This window comes from Magnolia sinica, chromosome 14 (assembly GCF_029962835.1).
Source record: "Magnolia sinica isolate HGM2019 chromosome 14, MsV1, whole genome shotgun sequence".
Taxonomy (NCBI): Eukaryota; Viridiplantae; Streptophyta; class Magnoliopsida; order Magnoliales; family Magnoliaceae; genus Magnolia; species Magnolia sinica.
Window position 1 is genome coordinate 76,780,236 of NC_080586.1, and position 23,486 is coordinate 76,803,721.

At 38.0% G+C, this 23,486-nt stretch overlaps 1 protein-coding gene across 4 annotated transcripts in view; it reads left to right on the forward strand.

Annotated features, from left to right (window-relative positions):
• LOC131226271 (uncharacterized) overlaps positions 1-23,486 on the forward strand; it is a 69,092-nt gene that overhangs the window by 29,353 nt on the left and 16,253 nt on the right. For all 4 annotated transcript variants that reach the window (XM_058222065.1, XM_058222066.1, XM_058222067.1 and 1 more), the window contains 13 exons: positions 398-578; positions 691-831; positions 1,019-1,280; positions 1,412-1,873; positions 2,323-2,789; positions 12,562-12,698; positions 12,789-12,970; positions 13,098-13,526; positions 13,608-13,733; positions 14,669-14,734; positions 14,812-16,634; positions 16,711-16,990; positions 22,818-23,051. In XM_058222065.1, coding sequence (XP_058078048.1) covers positions 398-578; positions 691-831; positions 1,019-1,280; positions 1,412-1,873; positions 2,323-2,789; positions 12,562-12,698; positions 12,789-12,970; positions 13,098-13,526; positions 13,608-13,733; positions 14,669-14,734; positions 14,812-16,634; positions 16,711-16,990; positions 22,818-23,051 — 4,790 coding nt within the window. The remainder of the gene's footprint in view (positions 1-397; positions 579-690; positions 832-1,018; positions 1,281-1,411; positions 1,874-2,322; positions 2,790-12,561; positions 12,699-12,788; positions 12,971-13,097; positions 13,527-13,607; positions 13,734-14,668; positions 14,735-14,811; positions 16,635-16,710; positions 16,991-22,817; positions 23,052-23,486) is intronic.

A 23,486-nucleotide genomic window follows, 5' to 3' on the forward strand; every position in this document is an offset into this window, starting at 1 on the left:
AGGAATTAATTTGTTCAGAAATTGTTTTCATAGAAACTTCAAAATCTAGACTCGTAGAGAAGTAAATTGTGGACAGTACAAATTGATTGAATTGGAGTTCTCCATGCTGAAATCATGGCAGTGGTGGTTGGGAATTGGGATATGAGCACTGGGACTGTTAAGTGGGAGTGAGCTTCTAGAGTTGGAGCTACATCACGGCTAGAAGGCTCCTATGAATAAGAACCATCCACATTAACATGATGGAATTTCTCATCCCTGTCATCTCTCTTTGGATTTTTTACTTCTGTTTATTAATCTATATGCATTGTGATGCAACATATAACCAAATGGCTATCCTTATTTCAATTAGTGGCACCATTCTAAAAGTTCAAATGTTAATATTGGATCTGATTTTCAGCTCTGGGTGAGTGCTTCAATTCATTTGTTACCCTGGATACCGATAGCACGCCCTGCACCATGGTATTGGTTATTCTGTTGCAGTCGATCCAAAAGGTCCCAGCAATTGCGGAGTCTCGATCTCGACAACTGATACCTTTGTTCTTTAAGTTTTTGGGGTCCAATGATGATGATATTACAAGGTAACTGCTACTGATCATTTCATGGTTTTTTAAAATGCTTAAACATGCACTTTTGCATGAATGCATATCTGATTGCACATTATCTGCTTTTCCATTGATCCTGGAATTACAGCATCAGATCAGTTAACTGGCATTCTAGCAAAGGCAAGGAATGGAGGGTGGTCCTTAAAGAATGGCTTAACCTTTTGAAACTGATGCGCAACCCTAAGTCTTTATATGGAAGCCAAGTTCTCAAGGAGGTTATGATAAATAGGTTTGTTTGCATTAATTTCTAATATTTGGTGCATGTTGTTTCTTTGATTTTCATGCAACTATTGTTGTTATTTTCTATTCTTACATTTTCAAATCATGGCACTAGATAGGGTAAGTTGATGTGGATCCGCTTATGACTGTTGTAAGGTTAATAATTTGAATTCTGTCCGCGCTACATTGTTTTGCAGGCTTCTTGATGAAACTGATTCTGACATACAATTGAAAGTTCTTGATTGTTTGTTGAATTGGAAAGATGATTTTCTGGTCCCATACAATCAACATCTTAAAAATCTGATCACTTCAAAAAATTTACGGGAGGAGCTCACAACCTGGAGTTTGTCAAAAGAATACCATCATATTCAAGAACGTCATCGAGGACATCTAATCCCTTTAGTTATCCGGATACTGATGCCGAAAGTCAGAAAATTGAAGACACTCAGCTCACGGAAGGTAGGATTTATGTGTAAAATTCAAAATATTCATATTATCACTGAATTCGTATGAGGTAATACATAGATGTTTGTCAGTTTAGACCATTACCTTCTCTTTCAGTGCTTCATAAGATCTATTTTTGTTGTCAGCATGCAGGTGTGAGTCACCGAAAGGCAGTTCTTTGTTTCCTGTCAGAACTTGACATTAATGAGCTCCCACTCTTTTTCTCCTTGCTATTAAAGCACTTACAACCTGCTGCTTATGGAAGTGAGGGTTTTGAAAATCGGTTTTGGAGCTCATGTGAAAGTTTTCTAGATGAATTTCAGGCATCCAACTTTGTAAGAAATTTTGTTGAAGATACGATCACAAATCTTTCTTGGAAGAAGAGATGTGGATTCTTGCATGTAACTGAAGATATTTTGAGAACGTTTGATGAATCACATATTGAACCTTTTCTTAATCTATTGATGATATTTGTTGTGCGGATACTGGAAAGTTGCACACTGAGCCTAATCAATGCAAAGAGCAGTGGTTCTTCTCTTGTTGGGGATGATTCTACTCTTGACCTGCCTCCACATGAGTCATTTGGTGCTACAGAAGATCCAATTATGGTAAGATTTGATCATGCTAAGTATTTATTGTTCAGAAACCTTATTAAAAATCAGTTTTACAGAAGCAGGATTGGTGTTCAAACTGGTTCGTGGGTCAATCTGGTTGGCCTGATCCTATCTTGTTGTCGATCAACTGGTGAAATTGAGAAAATGACAAATGATCTAAAAAACCATAAACTGAAATGGATCTGCTGCCTAGTTCTGAAGAATCAAGTTTAAGGTAAGTTCACCAGTTTTGGCCAGAAAACCAGATTGACCAATTGTACTTGTGAGGTTTGGTTGCTGTATGATTGAGTTGATGCAGTTTGTCCAGTCTTATTTTAGAACACTGCTATTCTTTTTTATTATTTATTATTTATTTTTAAAATTTTCTTTATTTATCCTATTTTCCAAGAGTGCTGTTGAGTTGGTGGAAAAAGTGATAACTTCCTAATTTTGTCCTATTGCAGACTAATACCGCTACTAAGCAGTTTAAGGATTTGAGATCCTTCTGCCTGAAGATCATTTCATTTGTTCTCAATAAGTATGAAAATCATGATTTTGGTTCCCAATTCTGGGACATCTTCTTTATGTCAGTGAAACCTTTGATTGCCGGTTTCAAGCAGGAGGGTTCTAGCAGCGAGAAACCAAGTTCACTGTTTTCATGCTTTGTTACAATGAGTAGAAGCCCCAAACTTGTCTTGCTTTTGGATTGCGAGAAGAGTCTTATCCCTAATATATTCTCAATACTGACAGTGAAGACTGCTTCTGATGCTATTATAACTTGTGTTCTTAATTTCATTGAGAACCTCCTGCACATGGACAATGATTTGGAAGGTCATGAGGATTGCACCGTAAAAAGAATTATACTGCCTCACATTGACGAACTGATCATCAGTTTGCACACTCTTTTCCATTGCCACAAAGTAACCCAGAGGTATGGATTTTTGTTTATTTAGTTTGATGCCATTCTTCCTTGTTAATTATTTCTCTCCTGGTTTGAAGATTGCTCTTGCCATCATGGATTGTGCTCTTGATGAATGATTTCAACAATTTTCTATCTGTTTCAGGTGTCTTTTTAAATGATCTGTGCAAATGTAATATCACAATTTTTATTTAATTTATCTTAACATGAGTGGCATGTCAAATCTTGGGCTGTGCAAATGTAATATAACAAATTTTATTTAATTTATCTTAACACGAGTGGCATGCCAAATCTTGGGCAATTTCCCTTTCTGTTTGGGGCTTTCTTATTAGTTTTGAGTGAGGTCAATTCCTATAAGGACAAAACAACTTGACCCTAGGGCTTTTCTTATTTGAAAACTTCTGGAAGCCCTTAGTTCTAACTGTTATTTTATTTTTGTTTTGTTTCATGAAATACACACGGCATCGGCTGTTTTTCTTATAGTGACAACTATGCTTTAGCAGTAGTTTGGCATAGGCAGTAGGGTCATGGCTCTCATACCATGAAACTTTTATGGACTAACACATCAGTTTTAAGACAAACTTATGTGCATTGGTACCAAAATTTCCCTAATAATTCCATTCCAAACCAGGCACTTAAATAAGTGGGGCTTATGATGTCAATACGTTCTCTCTGGGAATCAGGGCCATGTGGTGTTGGGTTGCATCTGCTGGAGTACAGTTGCAGTTGGGGTGTGGAGGAGCTTTTTCCTTTGTCCATGGAAAGCTGTCTTATTGGCTTGCCCTTGGACACTGCCATATTTACTTATTATGGGCAGCACTATCCAATTGACAACCTTGTCTTAAATGAATCCTGCATCCAAACTCTATAGCCTCCCTCAGACATGAACATCCATGTTTTGAGTATAGCTTTTCACGCGTCCAAACAGAACCTAGAGGTAGCACGACCCATGGCCTAGTTGCACAAGCATGAGGTAATCAGGAGGGATCTAGGTGTGGGATCGACAAGCATTCATTTAAAACGTTAGCAAGTGTAAATGCCTAGGAAGTGGGAGTGGAAGTGCAAGCCTGAAACATGAGTTTGATGCGGGAGCAACACCTTTTGAATTGTTGAAAATTAAATGTTTTACTACATGTAGGTAACTTGTATTTTACTTCAATAATATTAGAATGGTCACCTCTTAAGTTTGGAGTGGCTACTATTCATTGACTCCCATCTCTTGTCCTTTCTATTTGCTTTCCAAGTTGGTGTTGCTTTTCTCCTTCCCCTTGCTTTCAGTGTGAGGTAGGAAGATTGGAAATGGATAGAGGATGAATGATACCAATTTTGAAGCTCAGAACCTTCACCAATGTGCGACAATTTAGATACATTCAACCTAGATCATGATAATAAAAAAAAAAACAGCAGTTAAAAGCATAAACACGAATGCTTTGTGCAAATCCCAATAAAGGCATCGGCCAATGGAGTTTTGAATCTTTCGCAGGAAATAACAAAAGCTATAATAACCCAATCATTCAATAAAAACTTGAGCATCATTCAATAGAGTTCTTACATACTTTGTCTCACAGCAAAAGAAACAAAATATAATCCTAGCCATTTTTTACTTTTAATTTAGTTGCACAATCCGTCTAACCAAGTGCTTCTCCCACTTCGGACCTGCACTCCCGCTCTTGCTTCCTAGTTGTTTATACTTGATAACATTTTGAAATGGACTCTTTCCAACTTCTGCACTCGAATCTATTGTTGCATCGCTTCACATTTGTGCATCCATATTTTTAGTCCTTACCATCTATTTAATACGATATTAAAAATGACTAAAACATCCCTAAATGGTGTCACAACCGTACAAGCTTGCCATAATTGGTTTTAACTCACTAAATTATATTAGAATTACATGACATTGATCTTGTTTGGAAGCTAATTGAATAGGGTTCAAGCATGATCAATTTCGTGCCGTTCCGCAAACATTTGGCGCTTGAAAAGTGCCCTACAAAATACTATACTAAAGGGAAACTTGAACAAGTCATGGCTAACTTTAACTAGTTAGCTAATGAGTCCTGTGGACTTGTGGACCCCATTGTGAAATTGAACCATTGATTTGGGTCCAAATCTATTGCCAAACTTGATGCAGGACGTGAATTTAAATATGATATGTAAGATTTCAGGCTTAGATCACACCAATTCAGAAACAATCACACAAATTCCACATCCCACATGAAAATCCAAACATTCAATTAAAGGGGAATCCATGCAGATCCAGGCCTACACACGTTAGGGCTGGATCAATGAAAATTATGAACCAAACAATACTCAAAGGGAAATAGAAATCACCCACGCATGTATAAGAATCAGTCCCTAATCCAAGGGATTCCCCAATCTCAATTCAAGGAACTCTTGGATGAGAAAAGGGGCAAATCAATTAGGGATAATGTAATCTAGGGTCAGGATTTATGAAATCATGTATAAAAGAGAGGAAAATAGGAAGAAACCTAAACCTGAGACAGTCCCTGCGTGTGGACAGCGAGCCAGGTGCGGGCGCACGTGCGCGTGAGGCTGGCCGCACGTGTGGTGGGGGACGGAATCTATAAACGGATTCCTAGGCCTTGGTCGGCCAAGCTTGGGCTGCAAAACCGCCAAATCTGACGTCGATCCGAGCTCTGGTCTGAGTGTGGTGCTCCGCCGAAGTTTCAGCTCGCCCGTGGGCCGAAATCTGGAAACCTACTGTAATGAAGAAATCTGATGCAACAAAAGGGACGAATTTGAAGTACGGATGGTGGGGGAATATGGAAAAAAAGATGATGGAGGATGGGGGTGAATCGGGATTGATGTGGCTTCGCACCACGGTAGTTAGCCCTTCGAAAAGGGAGGGCTTCGCACCCACTTTTGAATTCTTCCACAACTCACGAAGAGAACAGAAAAATAAAGGAGGAATTTTTTTATTAACTTCAATGAATCAAAAGAACTACAAGGGGTGCCTATTTATAGGGAAAATCCTATACCCAAAACTCGCACCATGTGCGCAACCTATTACTTGGCGATGAAGTAAACTAAAATAAAAACCAAACAAAGAAATCTAAAGTGTTCACAATGTTCTAAATAATAACAATAAGCAAAACCTAAAATATGAAATCAATCCGACGAGGGGGCCAAGATCATGAGATCCCATGATGGGCTTTTCTTGACTATTGGGCCCACTTTTTTTGAACCAAAACTTGTCTTCTAACTAGGAGACCCTCCCTGGATGTTGTCATCGAGCCAGATCGATGGTGGGGTTCTCCTTTTGCGTACGTACGTGCGTAGGGGTGGTGGTGTGCGGGCATGCGTGTACACGATGTCCTCATTAAAACCCTTGATCCATATCCCCAATCAAGCCAATATGAACCATTAATGTGGTCTAGATCTTTAACCCAGATGACTAGATGGTTCATATTTTGAATGCAGTCAATTGGATTTCTCATATGTTTAATCAAGACTCCTTGGATTGCATGCTTTTCAATTGGCTCTTGCCCGGCCTATCTGGGAACCATATGATGGATGCATGGCCTGGATGCATAAATTCCTTTTGGCCTGAAAAGAATGTCTTGAAGTTGAAAGCCGATGTCAATCCACGAGCCCAATACACGTGTAACACCCCGGATTTTGTAACCTGAGTTTAGAACTCATTTTCCGAAATCCTGAGTGTTAACCTTTAATGATATCCCACATTTCTCTCTCTCTCTCTCTCTCTCTCTCTCTATATATATATATATATATATATATATATATAATGAGCATCACAACGTAAGAAAGGAAAATTACACATAAAGGGAAAGTCTAAAATATACATCCCAAAATATATAAGTGGTTGACCAAAGGGCTTATACAAATCAATGACTCAAATATACAAATATAAAAGAAAGTACTAAAGCAATTATGAAAGAAACCGAAAAAGTAATAATTCTAAGCTACAAGATCATATAGCTCCTTGTGCTCTACTTGAGCGCCAACTTGCACATCATCTACTCATCTTGCACCAACTGAATTTGTTTTGATAGCGTCAATGGCTATCCCAGTGAGGTATACCCCCCCAAGATTACCAAGGCATCACAATAGTTAAGAATAGTATTCAAATAACACTCAAGAAGATACACTATTCAATCTACACTGCATAATAGAATACAAGAAGGTATAATTTACACTTCGCAAGTAGAATACAAGAAGATACAACCTACACTTCACAAGAGAACACAATTCATTTTTTACAAGTAGAATACAAGAAACTACAATATCCAATTACAATTCATAAGTATCACACAAGAAGATACAATCCACGTCTCACAAGTATAACATAAACAACTCATCCAAACTACAATTTAAAGGATAACACAAGAAGATACAATCCACATCTCACAAGTATAACATTAATAGCTACTCATCCAAACTGTAATTTAATCTTGATTAATGCATGAATGCATGAAATGCAATCAACCTGGGGATAGACATCCAGCTGAACAATTGAATGACCATTTCAAATAGTCAACCCATTTATGCAAAAGAAGGGGTCTTTTAAATAGTCGACCCATTCTAAATACAATAAAGGTCGTTCGAACAATACACCAGTCTTTCAAACAGTCAACCAGGCACCTAATAATGCCCATGTGCCATGTATGCATGATGTTGTTGGATGATGTGGATGGGCGCAATGGAGATTGTTGAAGCGATCTTTCGAAGCTTTGACGCAAATTTCCCAGTGGGTTTGAGCTTTGAAGATGATGGCCGATTTTTTAGGGTCTTTGTAAAAGATGAGTGAAAATCAGGTTGCTAATTAAAACTTTTGATTTATAGAGATGCCCTAGCTCTCCCAATTCGTTGGATGAAAAATAAACGGCCTGGATTTAATCCTGGTGCCAGGTTTCTAGAAACAAGTGATAAAAGGAAGTTTTGCCATAGGTTTTCTTCATGAAACCCTAATCAGTTTGTTGCGAATGGAGGGATATGATCTTCTCACTGAAGGGCTAAGATTGCAGGAGAGGCCACCACACGGATTGCCAGCTTGGCAATAAAATGGTTTTTGTTTTCGGAAATACACTGCACGCATGCATCTTTTGTGCTAAAGATCTATGTGTGCATGCGTGTGGAGACGTGCGAAAATAGTTAGGTTTTGGTCGGAATTCCGTCTAGAGTAAGATGGACGGTTTGGATTTCCCGGACGGACTCTAACAGTGACCACACATCTGAAACATGGACACTATCCGTTTAAAATGCCGCTCGGCGGGAAAAATGGAGAGAGAAATCCTCTCTTTTTTGAAAGGATTCGGGTTAACACCCGATTTGACCAGGCATGTGTTCAGCGCAAGTGCACATACCAATACTTAGGTGGGGTCCACAGTGATAACACGTGAAATTGATCCTGCCAATTGAGCATTATTCCAAAGTTGATGTAGAACCATAGCTCAGGTGGGCCACACCAAGTGAAACTTTGTTTTAATTGTTGATTCTCGACAATCTAATGGTCAAATCATATCCGAATATGATCATTAGTACTTATAATGGTTCCTAAGGGAACTTTAGGTGGAATTAGGTAGTTGCTTAAGTATTTATCAACTAGATTGTGTGGTTTAGGTGTGTATTAACAATCAGGCTCTTAAGGACACGATGAACGGTGGATCTCGTCATTCAGTCTTCGAAATCTAAGATAGACAATTAGATTTATCTATCAAGAAGATTGAAATCCTAAAAATAGGTTTATCTAATGATGTGATGGTCCTTCTTAAAAATCAACAAATGGAAGGCTTGATTTATGGATGAAAATTACTCCCAATGGTCAGATTTAGGCTAGAATGAAGGAATGAAGGTGAACGTTCACATAAACTAGATTTGTATTTATACTGAGTTAGATCTTCATGGTAATACCCGAGTGCTGAAAAGTATGGGCGTTACAACGTGTCTAATCTTCTTCTGTGTTGTTGGAAGTGGATGGTGTACGAGTACACATTTGATCAGCATCTCTTGCAAGGGATGGTATTGTAAGTCAAGCCACTTTGCTTATTCTCTATTCTCCGACATCAACTTTGCTTCTTTTGCGGAAGTGATTTTTTGGCCTCCAATCGCTCTAATGCGATTTTTCTGCATTCTAATTGCAAGTTAAATGGGTGAAATGGGGGAAATTTTGGATTTTTTCAAATTTTTTTTAAATTGTTTTCACATCAAAAAATTGGAGGTCAAAATCCATGATTAGGCATGCAAAATCGTGGATTATGAACTTCATTCCACTCTCTCTCTCTCTCTCTCTCTCTCTCTCTCTAAAAAAAAGGAACTTCATTCCACTGATTCTAAGAAATTTAAATAAAAAATTGTTCAATTCACAAAAACTCACCGACTTGGTTTCCAGTATTGCACGCTCTCCGTTTTCACTCAAATGCCCCTTTTCTCTCCAAACAAAAGAAAAGGAGTGTGGTTGAAATCCCCTTAAGAAGGTAATCAAAGGAAAAACTCCCCGTGGATTACCCGATGCACGTGGTTGGCGGGTAATTGCGTGCATCCGTGGGGAATAGTCTCGCCTCAAAAGGGGGGCGGGGACACCTTGTCATCATAAAAAAAAATAATAATAATAATAAAATAGTAAGAAAAAAAAATGGATATTTAAGGATTTTTGTCGAAATTTCCAATATTTTCAGAGGGGGCCTAACGCACTTAAGGTATCATTGATACATATCGAGGTAACTTTTAAAGGCGGTATCATCAAAATATCGCAATGTATTGATATTTCGTAAAATATTGCATGATACAGGGTGTTTCATGAACTAAAGGTTTGTTTCGTATCGCCCATGTGTGATGCCATTAATATCGGTCGATAGTATTCATATTTAAATTACTGCATCTATAGGGGTAGTAAGAAAAGACTTCATGGCCTATGTTCTATTGAAGGTCTGGCCCTTGATAGGTTAGAATGGCAGAACAAGATTCATATTTGGGGTAATTGCTGTTCATTTGAAGATTTTGGGTGATATGGTACTGTGGGTTGAATTGGATTTTGTATTAAATTAGGGCTTGCAAATTTGGGTATGGTTTACAGTTTAGGCTAATTGGGAAAAGTAAGAAAATTAAGGGAAAAGAAAATGAGTGGAGAAAAATTTGTGGAAAAAAGGGAAAGAAAAAGGCTTTGGAGAAATTGTGAAGGGAAAAGTAAACAAGGACAAATTCACTTGGAAAGAACTGACACATATAGCTGGATACGAAAATTGATATGGGTAGATTGGAGAAGAATCTATACTTTCAAATAGGGGATTCGCATTAATGCATACCAATTTGAAGCTCAAATTGTTTACCAATATTAGTAATAATGAAATAAAACAGCGATTAAACGGATAAATATGGGGAATCACTCCATGCAAACCCAATGACATCACACTGAAGGGTTTCTATAGGCATCAAATCAATAGAAATATTGAATCTATCACAACAAATAATAATAAAAATCTAGAACAAACAAATTCACTCTATGAAAATAATCAAGCATCGTCAATAGAAGTCCTTATATGGTTGCTATTAGATATGGCACATGCAATGCACATGGAGAGGAAGTGGTTTGCATAACGTGGGAGAAGGGTGTGGAGAAGCAAGTCTAAAAGGGCAGTTATTTGATCCTCCAGTAGAGTGATGGTTGATACTCCGACACTCCATGTCTACAATTTTCTTTGTGCCTGCATATCAACCATCATACTCTGCCACCAAGTATCAAAGTTGTTTTCATTATTAAAAGCAGAAACGTGCCAGCAAATGGCTTTGCCTTGTAAATTACTGAATGCCCTTTTGGTTCAATACCCTTCTGATGCCCCTTAATAAAAACCTAGTTTCAGCAATTCAAAATATTAATTGTGTGAAAAGTTTTTGCCCCTGGCTTATCTCATCATATATTGGTAGAGGTATACTGTTTCTCAAAGCAAAACAAACCTGAAATGATCCTATCCATCTATTACTCTTAATCCTAACTATCTAATATGAAATTGATTTATATATCCCTAAATCTTGTCAAGACCATACAAGTTTTTTGTAAACTCTCCGTAACTCAAATGATATCAGAATTGCATGATCTTGGTCTTGTTTGAGAGCTTACTCAATGGACTTTCAAGCGGGATCAATTTTTTCCCATTCCAACATCCTTCAACACCTGAAAAGTGGCATACAAAATACTAAAGGGAACTTATTTAAAAAGTCATGACTAACTCTGAAAACTGTGTAACCACACCATTGATTTTGGTCACGGTGTGCCATCAAACCCTGATCTGTTCTAGGTCCTCAAGTAGGCCAACCTGGACCATTTATGTGGTCCAGGTCTTCAATCCGGATGATCAGATGGTCCGGATCTTTAATTTGGATGGTTGGAATTATCATATATTTAATCAAGATTCCTTGTATGGGCATGTTCTTCAATCGGAACAGCTTGTGGGGTCCATCAGGGATCTATCTGATGGATATGTGGGCTTGATGCATCCTAATGGATCAAATTATGGTTGTTTGGGAAGAGTAGGGATAAGGGAAATTTTCAAGTTGACAGAAGGAACATTGTACATTCTTTTTCCAAGGCTTCAAGGAGCTTAGTTGTGCTTCCGTTTTTTGATAGGTTAATTGTCTTTTTGGATCAATTTGGTGTTGAGTTTCTGATGCTAACTGGAGGCTGCCATATCTCCTCATGTATATCTGCTACTGCTTTGGGGTCTTAATATATACTACAGTTTTGGGATGGATGCTCCTTGGCTGTCTACTGTTCACTTTTGTGACGGATGGAGCTCAGTCTGTGAGTTGTAATAGCCCTTGGTTTTTGGAGTGATTAATGCCAGTCCATATGTCTTGAAACATGTCTTGATTTGTGCATTTCTGGGTATCTTTCTTCCTATTTAAGAAAAATGGGATACCTTAATTTCATCCATTGAGCTAACAATCTTGTCCACTTTGGTGTTCATATGTGATGAAAACTTGACTTGATTAGCCAATATTGGTCTCAAACTTAAACAGTCTAGTGATTTATGCGTGCATGTCATTAATTTTTGTTATAATTTTTGGTGATTTGTTTAGTGTTATTTTGGCTACAAATTTCTTCCTTCTGCTTTTATTATATCATTGAATAAATTAAAATCATTTAAAGTTTGTTTAACACTTTGAAAAAATTTCAGTTCAACTGTCTTTTAAGATTCTCCTGTATATTGTGGTGCTCTTGATACTTGAACTCCAGGATAATATTCATCTAATGTTATAATTTTCATCCATTTCTGTATGCGTCAATGTTTTTTCATACTATTTGATGGGTAAATTGGTAATAAAGCTGTATTTGAACTATGCATTTGGTGTTTTCAAGTGATCTCTATGTTTGTATGCTTGGGAGTTCAGTTGGATTGAGAAAATCATTTATTTTTCTTATTGAGATATGCTTGTTGTCAGGTTTCCATTGATTTTCATGTGTAAGATGAATTTTCTATTTTGCTCGAGAATCTTTTTTCATGAGCGGTAAAACATATTCCTTATGTACCCGATGAGGTTTGGGCGAGCAGCCATTACCGTGGGTTTGCTCCCTACAGCTGTGGGTTCCCCTCGTCGGCATTACCCGATACATGTGGTTGCAGGTGATTGCGTGTATCCGCAGGGAATGGTCGCCCCTCAAAAGGGGCGGGGACACCCTGTGTCGTAAAAAAAAACATATTTCGTATATTAATTTGTTCTCTTCATTCATTGAAAAAAAATCCTGCTTATTTTTATTATTTTGTATCTACTTCAATTCCCTTCTGACTTTCCTTTGCTGGGATATTAGGAAATCTGCCATGTGGCCTGGAAAGACAGAGCTTAGAATTTTCAAACTACTAGTGAAGTATATAAAGGATCCATTGGAAGCAAGGAAATTCGTTGATATTATGCTTCCGCTTTTAGCAAGGAAAGCTCTAGACTCAGGTGAGTATTATTACAAAAATGGCATTATCAAGATTTCCCCTGAATTTATAAGCATAAATCCAGGAAACTTACAATAGTTGTGCACTTCAGATGAGTGTGTTGAAGGTTTGCATATCATTCAAGGGATCTTGCCAATTTTGGGTTGTGAAAGCATCAGTCAGATTCTGAATGCAGTCTACCCACTTCTTCTTTCTGCTGGACTGAATATACGGTTGTCCATCTGTGATATTCTTGATGGTCTTTCTGTAACTGACCCTTCTTTAGACTTTCTGGTAATAACTATCACAATCTGACCTTTGCATTGTTAGTCTTTTGCTTGACTTTTCTTAAGCAAGGAATGCCTTCTGTTTTTTGAATTCTTCCATCTTGGTTACTATCTTTCTGTGGGCTGGAGTGCAGGCCAAACTCTTGCGCGAATTGAATGCAACATCTGTCTCTGAAATTGGTGAATTTGATTATGACACTAGAGTCAATGCTTATGAAGCAATAACACTGAACTTCTTTTCTTCACTCAAAGAAGGTCATGCATTAGTTATATTGTCTCATTGTGTGTATGATATGTCTTCTGGGGAACTGATTTTAAGACAAAGTGCTTCAAGGGCACTGCTCTCGTTTATTCTGTTTGCTGCCTCGATTTTGGAGCGTGAAAAGATGGGTTGTCAGGATATGCAGTTACATGATGAAACACGTGCTCTGATGATGCCTATAGCCACGGGAACATTCAATGCTAATAGGAGTTGGACTGAAGCATGCATTCAACGCCTCATAAATAAATTTTTTCTGCTGCATATGGGTGAAGCAATGAGCAAAGAGATGTCTGTCCAAAAGGTATTCTAATGTCTACTATTTGAGTCCCCTGAATCACTCTATTACTACTGAGGCTAATACATGGATTGTTTATGCTTTCAGGAATGGATTTCTTTATTACGAGATATGGTTTGGAATTTTCCAGGAATACCGGCCCTAAATTCATATAGACCTTTGTGCAGTGATGATGCCGAAGTAGATTTTTTCAACAACATACTTCACTTACAGGTAGGTTACCTGTATAGAAGTTTGCTAATTCCACAAATTTGTGTTGAAGCCCCTGTACATGATGCCATGGCCCAAGCTGGCACCTCAAGCTGGCACCTCTGTGTGGAACATCTGAGGTATCTGTCAATCGTGTCTCACCGTGTACATGCTCTGGAGTCTGGACCACTGCATTTAGCCATCCATTTGTTTTATGCACTGTGGTTCGCCTACTGAGTCGATTAGCCTGATTCTTAGGCCAGGGTGTATACAATGTGGGATCCACCTGATGGATGGCTTGGATCTTGCATATGGTTGGGTCAGATTGAGCTGAGAGGAGTTCTGAGCTGAGAGGAGTTCCAGAGCCAACCTGCCCTTAGGTTCAATCCATTGGTCTATGGGTTGTTCCGAGTAAAAATAAGCTGGGTGTGTCTCAAGTCTGATTGGGTCTAGACTATGCAGATTCACATGCAACCCATTTATCTAGGCATTAGTTGGATTGGTCTGATTTGTTTCCCTATATACTGTAAACATCTAGTTAAGCAGCCAACTACATTTTTTAAAAGCAGATTATTACATTTTAGAAAATTACCTTCATTACAGTTCCCGTCAGGTCCCAGGCCAGGACTATTTTTGGATGGTCCAAATCCAACCCATCTAAAAGTGAGGTCCGGAGTGGGTCAACTTTCACAGGTTTCTGACCTGCCCATTTGACTATCAGCATGCTATTGGGTCCAGACCTGACCCAAAAGGTCCAATTTTAGATACAAATCCTTTTTAACTCATCAAATCGACCTGGCTCATTTGCACCTCTCTCACAGTTGTTCCTGCTAGTGCCATGAGGTTGCATGGAAAGGCTGGGATCTACTCGTGGAATTAGAGAAATTCATTTTTACATTCTTCCATCAATTTATCTAGAGCAGGGTACCTTATTTTATGATTTGTCTTTAATATAACAGAAACATAGAAGAGCAAGGGCGTTGTCACGTTTCAGAAATGTCATAACTGCTGGGAATTTTTCGGAGGTAAAAACTTTCCTCTTCTTATTGATAATCAGGATGACTCCTGTCCAACCCTGATGAAATATTTCTATTACATGCAGAGAATCACAATGAAAGTATTTGTTCCACTCTTCTTCAATATGATGTTTGACGTAAAAGAAGGGAAGGGAGAGCATGTCCGAGATGCATGCTTAGAAACACTTGCTTCTATATCTGGTTGCATGCAGTGGGATTCATACCACACATTTTTAATGAGATGTTTCCGGGAGATGACCTTGAAGCCAGATAAACGTAAGGTCCTACTACGGTTGATATGCTCCATTCTGGACAGGTTTCACTTCTCTGAAACCGACTGCAGTCAAGACAGAGAAGATAATTTATGTGAGGTTTCAGATACCAATATCGTTAAAGGGAGTTCTGCCACTGTATTGGCTTGTAGTTTTACCTCTCGCATCCCCACTGAAATACAGGCCTCCCTACAGAAGACGGTACTTCCACAAATACAGAAGTTGCTGACCTCTGACACAGAGAGAGTCAATGTCACCAGTAGCCTTGCTTCTCTAAAATTACTAAAGTTGTTACCTTTGGACACTTTAGAATCACAACTTCCAAGTATTATTCATCGGATTTCTAATTTCCTGAAGAATCGTTTGGAAAGCATACGGGATGAGGCCAGGTCTGCCTTGGCTGCATGTTTGCAAGAGCTGGGACTGGAATACTTACAGTTCATAATTAAAGTTTTGCGAGCCACCTTGAAAAGAGGATATGAGCTTCATGTTCTGGGATATACTCTACATTTCATATTATCAAAGGCTCTTTCGAACACTAGCGTTGGAAAGTTAGATTACTGCTTGGAAGAGGTCCTTTCAGTAGTTGAAAATGATATTATTGGAGGTGTTGCTGAAGAGAAAGAGGTCGAGAAAATTGCTTCAAAAATGAAAGAAACTAGGAAGACTAAGTCCTTTGACACTTTAAAGCTTATATCACAGAGTGTTACATTCAAAACCCACGCTTCGAAGCTGTTTTCACCCATTCAAGCTCATCTACAAAAGCATCTCACACAAAAAGTGAAGGTTAAACTTGAGACAATGTTACATCACATAGCTGCAGGTATTGAATGCAATCCATCTGTTGATCAGATCGACCTATTTATCTTCATATATGGGCTCATTGAAGATGTTATTACAGAAGTAAATTTGAAAGAGAAGAACAAATTGATGACCAAGACTGATAAACTATGGAATAACGAAACAATCAAAGAAGGAAATCCTGGCAAAGTTGTTTCTGGTGAATTCCGAAGTTCTCATCTGATTGGAGTGTTTGCTCTTGGTGTATTGCATAATCGTTTGAAAAACATGAAGCTTGACAAGAAAGATGACCAATTGTTATCATTGTTAGATCCTTTCGTTGGATTGCTAGGAAAATGCTTGAGTTCCAAGTATGAAGATGTTCTATCAGTAGCTCTCAAATGTCTTGCTCCATTGATAAGACTGCCCCTGCCATCTCTTGAAGTGCAGGCTGATAAGATAAAGACTTTGCTTTTGGATTTTGCCCAAAAATCAGTAACTACTAGCAGTCCTTTAATGGAGTCCTGCCTAAAATTGCTGACAGTGCTCTTGCGAAGCACTAGGATTTCTTTGTCGAGTGATCAATTGCATATGCTTATACAGTTTCCACTCTTTCTTGATCTTGAGACCAATCCTTCCTTTGTTGCCCTTTCGCTTTTAAAAGCAATTATTGGCCGGAAGCTGGTTGTCCCTGAGATCTATGATGTTGTTACTCGAGTTGCAGAGTTGATGATCACGAGTCAACTTGAACCAATTCGCAAGAAGTGCAGCCAAATTCTATTGCAATTCCTGCTGGACTATCAGCTTTCCGATAAGCGCTTGCAACAACATCTGGACTTTTTGCTTGCTAATCTGAGGCAAGGATCCATCTTATTCTTGACTTCTTGGTTCGATTAAATTTTAATCTGTCTTATAGTAGTTCAAATTTTGCAGCTATGAACATCCCTCTGGAAGAGAAGCTGTGCTTGAAATGATACATGCGATTCTGATCAAATTTCCAAAGAGCGTTGTGGATAGTCAGGCTCAGACCTTTTTCCTCCATCTGGTTGTTTGTTTGGCTAATGACAGTGATAGCAAAGTCCGTTCCATGGTTGGTGCTGCAATAAAACTACTGATTGGTCGCACTAGCCAGCATGCACTTCATCCCATTCTTCAGTACAACCTCTCATGGTATGTGGATGAAAAGCCACATTTGTGGAGTGCTGCAGCACAGGTAAGTTACTTGGTTTCTTTCTATTTTTAATGAAGTTTTTTTTTTTTTTTGTTCAGTTAAGTAATATATTTTTTCTTTATAAATATCATTCAAGTTTCTGCATGCAATAATTCTTGATCCGGTGACTATGTTATGTCACCTACTAAGGATTTCCATTTAAGTTGGAAAACATATTGCTTCAGGCTCCATTTGAAATAGGGTGTAAATTTCTAATGTACCATATTTAGATGGTGCCAACTTTAATCTCCAATTGTCTTTTATTTGAAAAATGGGCAAATGCATTCTGCAGTAATTAAAATGGAGAGTCATCAAAATGCTCCGTGTGGCCATTTTGCTCAATGTAGCACAGGGCTGAATTGAGCACAATGGCCACTTTGAATGATAACCAGAAATTTCTTAAAACACGAGAGGAAAATATACCAGAAAGATGATGTGGAATAATCTGATAAAAGTTAAGGAAGAATTATCCATAAAGCTATCATCAAAAGCCTCGACAGGGCAACCAGCGAAGGCACTGTATTCCCTGGCCGACACTACTGCTAACCACTTTGCCTCGAGGGTTTCTTGCTTCGTGCAGTGTTCGCAATATCGATACGATCGGCCAATATATTGGCCGATAATATCGATATCACAATCCAGCGATATGAAACTTGTCGGAAGATACTACGATATTTTTTTATTGTATGTAAATATCCAAAAAAATCGATTTTTTTTTTTTAAAAATAAAATAAAAGAGAGAAACTTTCAACAATGTGGATTTCCGTACCTGTAGAAGAGATTGCCCTGATCGGAAGCTACATTTAGTGGGCCATTCAAATCGAAGCGCATAGTTTGTAGGGAATTGATTTCGGAAGTTCCGGAAGATAATGTGAAAAAAATTTGGAGAAATCCGGAGATTTGGGAGAGAAATTAGGGATTTAGGGGCCGAAACCCTCTTTGCTTCAAGGGGCCAAAACCCTCTCTGCTTAAAAAAGGGCTTCCGAGCCTTTTTTTATCACGCGGTGACGTGGATTTCATGCGAAAGCCTTTCACGCATGAAGTATTTGTGCTGGGATGCTAGGTGGGGCCCACTGTGATGTTTGTGAGAAATCCACCACATCCATCTATTTTGCAAGCTCATTTTAGGACATGTGACCGAAAATGAGGTGGATCCAAAACTCAGGTGGGCCGCACAAGAGGAAACAATGGGGATTCAATGACCATTGTTGAAACATTTTTATGGCTAGAGAAGTTTCATATCAGGATAAGTTTTTTGTGTTTTCACTTTATCCTAGTGGGAATGACCTCATAAACGGTTTAAATGGCATATAAACATCAAGGTGGAGCCCAATAAAGTTTCAACAGTAGGAAACTCTTTCCCCAGTTTTCCCTTTCATATGGCCCACTTGAGTTTTGGATCCACCTCATTTTCGGTCGCATGTCCTAAAATGAGCTTGCAAAATGGATGGACAGGGTGGATTTCTCACAAACCTCACAATGGGCCCCACCCGGTGTTCAAAGTATCGGTATCGCTACAAGTTTTGCTGGCTAGGGATATAGAAACAATATCGATATCGCTGATAATCAGAAATGCGGGGAAACATGGTGGAATTTTCAGTGAAACTTTAGGAGATGTTAAAATGTACATATTTGCATATTTAGAAATAAAAAAAATTGCAGAAAGAATGCATACATAACAAGTTCCATTTAATGAGGCCTTAAAAGCATGTGTTGTTGTAAGAAATCAGCCCAACCATCCCATCCGGCCTATTTAACCATTCAACCTTCCATCTAAACATCCATCGATATTACAAAATATCAACAACACATGATATTTCACCAAGAAATCATCAACAATTGGAAAAGAAACAAAAGATTGTGGTCTCAATATCGTGCATGTTGCGATATCGATAATATTGAGATATTATCAATGTTATTAGTGACAAATTGAACACTACATACAACCATATGCCTATGAAAAAATTGAAATAAAATTATCTAATAATTTTTTTTTTGATGATATCAATATGCTTGTGATATTATTGAAATATCGTTGATACACTTATGATACAAGCATTACCTAGAATCTACAAAGTCGAAAATATTGACGATATTGATGCATTGGCAATACAAGCGACACCTAAAATTTACATAGTTGAAAATATTGGTGATTACATTAGTGATATTGATACGTTGGCAATACTTAGCTATACATTGCTAATAATTTGGTGATACTTAGCTATACATTGCTAATACTTAGAATTTCCGATACTACCAGCGTTATCGATATCGCTACTAGTGTTAACGGTATCGCTGAGCTGGAGATAAAGATAATATCGGAGATAATTTAAACACCGGCCCCACCTAGGATCCCAATGTAGGAACTTCCTGCGAAAGCCTTTTGCAGGATATCTGCGCCCGGTGCGGATTGAAAGCCTTGGAGACGGATGGTCCTGTCAGGGGCTTTGTAGGGCCCACCATGATATATGCATTTTATCCACACCGTCCATCCATTTTGATAGGTCATTTGAAGGTATATGCCCAAAATGTAGGTAAATATAAGGTTTAAGTGGACCACATTGACGGGAAGTTGTAGTGGCAATGATATCCACCAATGAAGCTTTCCTAGGGCCCATTGTGATGTTTATTTTCCATCCAATCTGTTCATAAGGTCTGACAGACCTAGATGAAAGGAAAACATAAATATTAGCTTGATCCAAAACTTTTGTAACCCCTAATTTTTTTTTAATGGTGGCCATTCAATGACCACTTTTTCGTGTGGTGTGGTCCACCTCATATTTGGATTTGCCTCATTTTTTGGCTCATTCCCTAAAATAATATGCCAAAATGAATCGACGGTGTACATACAACATATTATGTCGAGGTGGCCCCACAGTCAGGGTCCCATCATATTACGTACGTCCTCTGATGTGGTCCACTTGATCTCTGGATCTGCCCCATTTTTTTCTAAGGCTTTAAAATGATCCAAAAAAATGAATGGACGACATGGATACAATGCATGGGGCCCACACAATCTGCCTTATTTTTTGAGCCAAGACTTTTCAAAAAGTAAAGATATCAACGTCGGGAATTGGAGAGCGGATCAAGTGAGACCCAATACTCACCCAAGATGGTGTGGCCCTTAATGCGGGGCCCACCTTAATGTATGTATTCTGTACCCATATCGTTTATCCGTTTTGCCAAATCATTTTAGTGTATCATCCAAAAAATGAAGCACATCTAATTAATAGGTGGACCATACCAAAGGAATAAGTGGTGATTGACTATTAATGGGCCACAAAAGTTCTGGATCAATATGATATTGGTTTTTTCCTTTCATCCAGGCTTATGTGAACTTATTAACAGATTGGATGGTAACTAAACACTAAGAAAACATTAAGGTGAGCCCTAAGAAGGTTTTAATGGTAGGGCCTTCAATCAATACTGTTTCCTATGGCATGGTCTACTTGATAATTGGATATTCTTCATTTTTGGTATGGTGCCGTAAATTAAGGTAGCAAAACAGATGGATGGTGTGGATATACATGTCTTGATGCATTTATAAATGTTATGCAACATATTTGAATATAGTTGTTTTAGTTCAATCGGACAACGCATAACTTAGGATCCTATACAAAGGAAACCTATTATGTGTATCTTTATTTTTAGTTTTTTTTTGAGATTTTATGATTTAAAAGTGTGTATTAAGGTAATTTTTAATAATCCTTGAAGTTTCATTGAAAAATTCAACCATTTTCCCAATGTTTCCCAAAAAGTGCGATAAATTACGCGATACAAACGATGTATCCTGTGCGATAACCGATACGTATTTGTATCCCAAGGATGCGATACATTGCGCAATACCGATATTTTGAACATTGGCTTCGAGACTTGATTTATCTCTAAAAATCCGATTATTGTCTTCCGGCCAAACCGTTCAAAGCACAGGTAGCAGTACAAGCCACCATAGGATTCTCCTTTTTCTTCCCTCTTTGTTCGAAGTGCCACATGTTAAAGAGCTCCTTGTTGTTCCAAGAATCACCCTGGAGACTTCACATGAACTAAAGAAAAACCACCACATCTTCTACACATAGGAACAATGCAGAAGGTGCATCCATTGGCCATTTTGCTTGAAACATTCAGTTTAAAAGGACTGCCTTAGTGATTGCCAAATTGTATGACTATTCAGTGGCATTAAGTTTCTACTAGTAGATTTAGCACATGCCATGCACGTGGAGAGAGAGGAAGTGTTTGCAGGATGTGGGAGAGAAGAGGATAAGAAGTCAGAAAAAGTAGATTCTTTGAGAGTTTGCTACAATATGACTACCATACTTGTGGGATAGGTTGAGACTATAGCCACTGGATTTAGGGTCATGTTTCAATGCTTTTATATGATGGACTGCACCGTAGATGGAACTGAAGATACTCAAAAGAACTCTCAGATATTGATCACCTATTTATTCATTGTTCCATTGCGACGGATATTTGGAGGGGATTCATTTTTCCGTTTACGATCTTGTAGGTTATGCTAGGTTCAATTACAATAATATTCCAAACTTGTCATGGGAGTGGGTCTATTGTCGATAGGAAGGAGCAGAATGACATGGTCTTCAACAGTAAGTCAGATGTGTTGGCTGAGGTATTCTCTCAAGCTAAGAAGAGAATGGTTTTTTGGTCAAATAGTCTAATTTCATGCCAAGTTGTAGATGATGGGAACTGGGAAAGAAAGAAAAGATTGTTTATATGCATATGCGTACATATGCATGCATGCATTCACGTACGGACGTATGCATGTATACACACATGCGCGCGCACATGCACACACACGAGTCTTCACCCCTTAATCTTGTAAACCACTTTCCTCTCTCTATGTGAGTTTGTGCATTCGCGACTACACCACATTAAACAAATACAAAATTCCTTACCCTGAATCCTAACCGTCTATTACAATGTGGTATTTAAAAAGGATTTAAATATCCATAAAGCCTGTACCCACCATACAACTCACCAGGCAATTATCCAATAACCAAAAAAAAAAAAAAAAACACTTCCACATATTGGCCAAAAGCCACTCAAATTATTAGAATCATATGATCTTGGGATCATTTGCGTGCTAGCTCAATAGGTTATCTAATGGGATCAACTTAGTCTCTAGACATCATTCAATACTTGAAAAATGGCCCACAACATAAGTGACAAAAATACAGATGGAAAACTTGCTAAACTAATCATTGATTAGCTCTGTTAATTAATTTACTAAGTTATGGACTCAAGGACTGAAGACTTTTATGCTTGTGGATCCAATGTTTGACTACATTGTGGAGTCCAGTAACTAATTGACAACTTATGTGGGGCTCTCAAATTAATCAGACCGCTAGAAAAACAGTCTGTGCAGGTTGCGGAGCCCATATTTTTTTCTTATCAAACAGATAGTGGGGCTACTCTTGGACTTTTGTGGGCCCAGATATTCTCTTTCCAGATTTGGTTTTACCAAAGCCAACCATGTACACAAAATTATCAATTAGATGTTCTTCAATGGATTATATGAATTGGGCATGTATTTAATGCAAGGAGATTGAAGGTTTGATATTTATAACCAGAGTATATATTTTATAGATTCAAAACTATGTTTTATAGGAGATGATAAAAATGTTTATAAGAGCATTGCTCTTCGTCTTGCTTCTGTTTTATTTTGTTGTTTAAATCTTTTCCTTTAGTAGCCTTATTCGCCAATGCTGCTATCTTTGTTCTACAGTAAGAGCATTATTCTTCGTCTTCTACAATGATGATTTCTTTGTTCTCCCTGTGGAGTTTTTATTCTTAATTGATATCTATAAGAGGTGTACAGGTCCTAGGATTGCTGGTTGAAGTCTTGGGGAAAGAATTCCAAAGACATATCAATAAGATAATCCAAGTAGCGCATAACATTATGATGTCTGCTCTTGATAAGGCTATGAATAATGAAGTGAGTAATTCTAATGAAGCTACAATCCCCTTCTGGAGAGAGGCTTATTATTCACTTGTGATGTTGGAAAAAATGCTACATCAATACCCAGAATTGTATTTACAAAAAGATCTTCAGGTATGGAACAACTGCTAGTCCTTTATAACCTGTTTGATTATTCTTTCAAATTTGTCTCGAATGTGTAAATATTGTCTTCGTCAATGACTTTATTCAACTATTCTAAATTCTTCCATTTCCCATCTAGTTTATTCATGATTCTAACTAGCAACTATGAACAATAATTGACATTATATCATTAGTTTTGAAGAAGGACAAACTGGCAGGAAATGCATTCTACCTACTGAATAAATTTGATGGATTTGTGAAATATATATTGAAAAGAAAAGTGACTGTTGAATTATTAAGTAGGATATTCTAACTGCTTCTGGTCAATCAATTCGACACAATTAATGGCTGAAGTGTTAACATCACTAAATTTTCGTATCATTGAGGCTGTATTAGTATTGCGGCATGTTTTATTGGCTTCTCAAAATCGTTCTTGGTAGATATCAA